Here is a 4,449-nt window from a genome sequence, read left to right as displayed (position 1 = left end):
CCAAGGCGCCTTTTAAGGACAAAACCATGACAACCGTGGGGTCGATAAGGGAACATTTTATCTTTGGGGCTGATAATGGAACATTCGGTTCCTTTAAGTCCTTCATTGAAGATAACAAAACATTTCTCTTAATCTTCGACTAGGGGACTTATGTTCCTACCACACCCAATAGTTCAACATCACTTAGAAGTCGAGGCCTAAGACGGTTTAAACACCCCTTTCCTCATTTCATCCTACGAAACACCTTTTAAGGACAAAACCATGACAAATAATGATCCAAAACGAACAATATCTCAGATGTATGATAATTGAAGCTAACGATATCACTCGACAGACTTTGGATCAGAATAGTGGCACTCACCGTGGAGTCAATAATGGAACATTTAGTCTCTTAAGCCCTCCATCGGGGATAATAACATTCCCCTTAGACCTCGATTGGAGGCTTATGTTTCTACCACACCCAATAGTTTCATATCACTTAAAAGTTGAGATCTAAGGGAGTTTAAATACCTCTTCCTCATTCCACCATCGTAAATGCTTTTAACAGACAAAATTGTGTTCGACTAAGCTTCAAAATGGATAATACTTCAAATATATGGTGATTAACCCTAATGATATCATTCTATGAACTTGAAATCTAAACAATACTATTATGTTAAGCTAAATATTTATTCTATTTTATTAAATAATATGAAAAGGAAAATTTTTTAATATATGCATGCATAAAGATAAGGTTAAATATGCTTATAATTTCTTTATTTTGAGATAAAATTGAAATTTCTTTTTTTAAACTTTGATATTTTAGTTTCAAATTGGAAAAATAAATAGATATAAATTTTTAATTCAATTACATTAAATTTTTTTAATGTGCTAAATGTATTATGAGAAATAATATAAACAATTCAAATATTAATATAAATAAAACACTTTTGACTCATGAATTTTATTTAACATAATTAAGTTAAAAAGGATGATTTTTAAAGTTTGGAGAACAATTATATCAAATCTCACATAAAAACAAATTTTAATTTTGCAATAAAAAACATATTTAATTTTTATGTATAAAGATGATATAGTGAAAAGTGGGAACATACGCGCAGGATGTTGGGCGGTTCCATACAAGTCCTGCGATCACAACAAGCTGTTACCCATCACAAAGTTCTAATGTCAGCAACAAATTCTACCAATCAATAATTTACGAAAATATGTTTCAAAAAACATCCGAAGCAAAAATCTGACATTAAAATTTAACAGAACCTCATCAAAGACCCCAACTGGACTGTCCTCATAACTTGCTAGAAAGAAACCGCCAAGAGTGTATCTGCATCAAGGGATTCAATTCAGAAATCACAACTTTCAAAAATAAACTTTTCAATAATGATACTATAATACACTTTTCCATTAATATCTCTTCGTTCCTCCATTAATGCAAATTTATATCTCTTCGTTATGTAATCTCCAAGAAACTCTTTCTTCTTCAAGCCAGAAACTCATTCCCTTTTTAACTCAAACTAATTAATCTCAAGAGCAATCGGAAAACTAATCAGTGTTGAAATTTAATCTCCATTTTATAAAGCAAGCAGAATTATACCTACCCAAAGGCTTCAACCAGTTTAAATTCTCTGGGAATGTATGCTCGAGCTTTCTCTGCTTTCACAAGATGGAGTTGATACCAGGCACTGATGATACATACATATATCAGACATCAGAAACAGAACCACCAAACAAAAGACAGAGCAAAACATAGTCACTACAAAAAACATGTTACACTTGCCTGCCACTAAATACCCATGGAGGTTTGCCATATCCAGAAGAAGATCTTCCCTCAACAGCTTCCATGAATCGACAACCCAATTGAACACGAGCTCAAATCTGTCAGAAACAGATCAGAAATCTGGAGAAATGGAGAAAAGAGAGTGAAAGAAGAGTGAGAGAGAAGAGGGTAAGGTGTGGTATGGTACAGAACTTAATTATATGAGTGGATAAACAGAAATTCTTCATCCTGCGTGTCCTTTTGTATGGACATAAACTACACTGGGACAAGGTTTCGCGCCAACACAGACTAAAAATACAAGGTGTAACTTTTGATTTTGGGTGCTGTTACTTTAATACCCACTGAATTATATTATTTTATTTTTAATTTAAAATTAATACATATTATTATATTATTATGGTTAAATATATGTTTTAGTCCTCATATTTGTTCCTCATTCTCAATTAGGTCTTCATGTTTTTTTGATCCCAATTGCATCCTAATATTTGTAATTTGAGACAATTAAGCCCTTTCCGTTTTTTTTCCCAATTGCATCCTAATATTTGTAAATTTGAGACAATTAAGTTCTCTCAATTGGCCTACGACGTTAGTTCCAGTTAATGGAGAGAGCTTAATTGTCTCAAATTTACAAATATTAAGATGCAATTGGGACAAAAAAAACATGAAGACCTAATTGAGAATGGGGAACAAATATGAGGACTAAAAGATATATTTAACCTATTAATTATTCTTACAGAGGATTATAAAGTAAGCCTACTTTTTAGAATGTCTTTTTAATTTTAATTTTTCTAATACTTAATAAAAAATAATATTTTCACATTTTAGTTTATTCATCTTAAATTATTTTATATTTTAAATAAAAATATTATTTTATTAATAAATTATAATATTTTAATAATTTTTTTAATGACAACATATTATATCTCATTATTTTTATTAGTTTATATATTTGAAACGGATGAATGATAAGATATCATGTAAACGAAAGTAAAAATATTATAAAAAAAAATTATTAAAGATACTTTATTAATATTGGTTAGGTGTTAAATAAAAAGTGAATTTCTCAACACCTAATAAAAAATATAAAAAAATCTAACTGGCCTGTAAGAAATTAATGTAGTTTATCACGGAAGATTATAGTACAATTTTTTAAACTAATTGATTTATTAAAATTAGACTAAAAAGTTATAATTTTAAGAATTACAATTTTTTGTATTTTACTAAAATGTAAACATATAATAACATTATTATTTAAACAACTAATGCTCATAAATTAATTTTTAATTGTTTATTATAATTAAATAATTTAACATAAAATATTTATATGATCATAAACAACTTTAATATATAAAAATAAATATACATATATAAATGCTGACAGTTTATCTTTTTATTATCCTATCATTAAATATGGTTAAAGTAGAACTTCTTTCTTTAAAAATACAAAAATATTTAATTATAAAAATAAGCTGCATTTTATTGGTGGAAATATTTTTATATTATTGGTTATGTTTTCTTTATTTTTAAAATATATGATATTATATTAATTCTTAAGAAAATGTACAGAGGAGACAATATTTTTTATACGAGTTAGGGTATTATTTATCGGATTTGAATAATAGAGAAGTGAGAGTATTGCGTTTATTATTGGAGCCACTTGCCAAAATAAACAATTATCATTAATTTATTTGGATAGCTATTTTTTTTTTTTCTCTTTGTTTTGTGGAATTCTTTGCCTTTTCTTTACCTTTAAGGCAATGATTAGTGGATCCAGAAAAAGAAATGTTTGTAGATTTTATTTGAAGTTACTTATTGTCATAATCTTAGCAATATTTTTGTGCCTCTACTTTGGCACCAAATCTAAGGAAGATCGTATTTGGGCCATTAATCTATGACGTAATCAATTTCATGTGTGCAATTGCATACCATACCACTTAACATACAACAATTTTCCACTTCACCGTAATCTTATGAACTTTCCACAAAGTAGTTCTCATAGATTCTCGAACCTTATTCCTAATTTTTAAAATATATTATATTAGAACTCGTCAGCTAACATGATTAATAGATTTAAGGAAGGTTGGATTAAAAAGAATAAAAATTTTGATACAGGTTAATTTTAGTTTAATTTATTAAAAACTTAATTCATTTAGATTAAATTCATGGTAAGACGGATTAGTTTGTCAACTTATTTTATTTTGTTTTTTATGTTTATTTTTAGATTATATTTAGAGTTTAAGATGATTTTAAATTGTATTATCTTTTTTATTTGTCTTTAAAATTTAACATAATTTTAGATTTAAATTTGAATTAAAAAAAATGTTATTCTTTATAGAATCGAAAAAGAAAATTATCATTAAATGAGTTAGTGAGTCAATTTGTTTAATCCACTAACTCGTGGTGAGTCAAGTTAGATTCAAATTTTTTCAACTTGTTAATAAATAAGTTAGATTTTGTTGAGTCACTAAATGACCAACCCATAATGAATCCGATGGTCCATTTTGACCGTACTTATTTCCCAATAATACTGGATACTAGAAACTTCCAGTTGTACACTTTAGATTGGACAATGATGAGTTCAAATGAAGAATTAAAATATTAAACTAGGATGAGCTAATTAAATTCAACAATATATAAAGAGTAACATGCATAAATAAATCTATTCAAAATTTTTG

General features: G+C 27.4%; 1 protein-coding gene across 1 annotated transcript; it reads right to left on the bottom strand.

The window, feature by feature from the left end:
* Nucleotides 1–947: 947 nt before the first annotated feature.
* LOC106754787 (protein NEOXANTHIN-DEFICIENT 1-like) lies at nt 948–1,992 on the bottom strand. Its single transcript, XM_014636852.2, has 4 exons — nt 1,775–1,992; nt 1,596–1,679; nt 1,258–1,321; nt 948–1,141 (listed from the first exon to the last, which is right to left on the bottom strand). Exons 1-4 carry the CDS (start codon nt 1,837–1,839, stop codon nt 1,049–1,051), a joined length of 306 nt encoding a protein of 101 aa, XP_014492338.1. The 5' UTR covers nt 1,840–1,992; the 3' UTR covers nt 948–1,048.
* Between the last annotated feature and the right edge of the window lie 2,457 nt (nt 1,993–4,449).

The sequence above is a fragment of the Vigna radiata genome, unplaced genomic scaffold, assembly GCF_000741045.1.
Source record: "Vigna radiata var. radiata cultivar VC1973A unplaced genomic scaffold, Vradiata_ver6 scaffold_475, whole genome shotgun sequence".
Classification (NCBI taxonomy): Eukaryota; Viridiplantae; Streptophyta; class Magnoliopsida; order Fabales; family Fabaceae; genus Vigna; species Vigna radiata.
The sequence above is the reverse complement of the archived record's forward strand: the minus strand, read 5'-3'. Positions and strand labels throughout refer to the sequence as shown.

Bases quoted from the DNA above. Each gene is read 5' to 3' on its own strand.
- LOC106754787 (XM_014636852.2), bottom strand. From the start codon at position 1,839: ATGGAAGCTGTTGAGGGAAGATCTTCTTCTGGATATGGCAAACCTCCA. The intron at 1,680-1,774 runs GCAAGTGTAACA...ATGTATCATCAG, and splicing joins CCATGGGTATTTAGTGGCAG to TGCCTGGTATCAACTCCATC. The intron at 1,142-1,257 runs GTTCTGTTAAAT...GATGGGTAACAG, and splicing joins CAGTTGGGGTCTTTGATGAG to CTTGTTGTGATCGCAGGACT.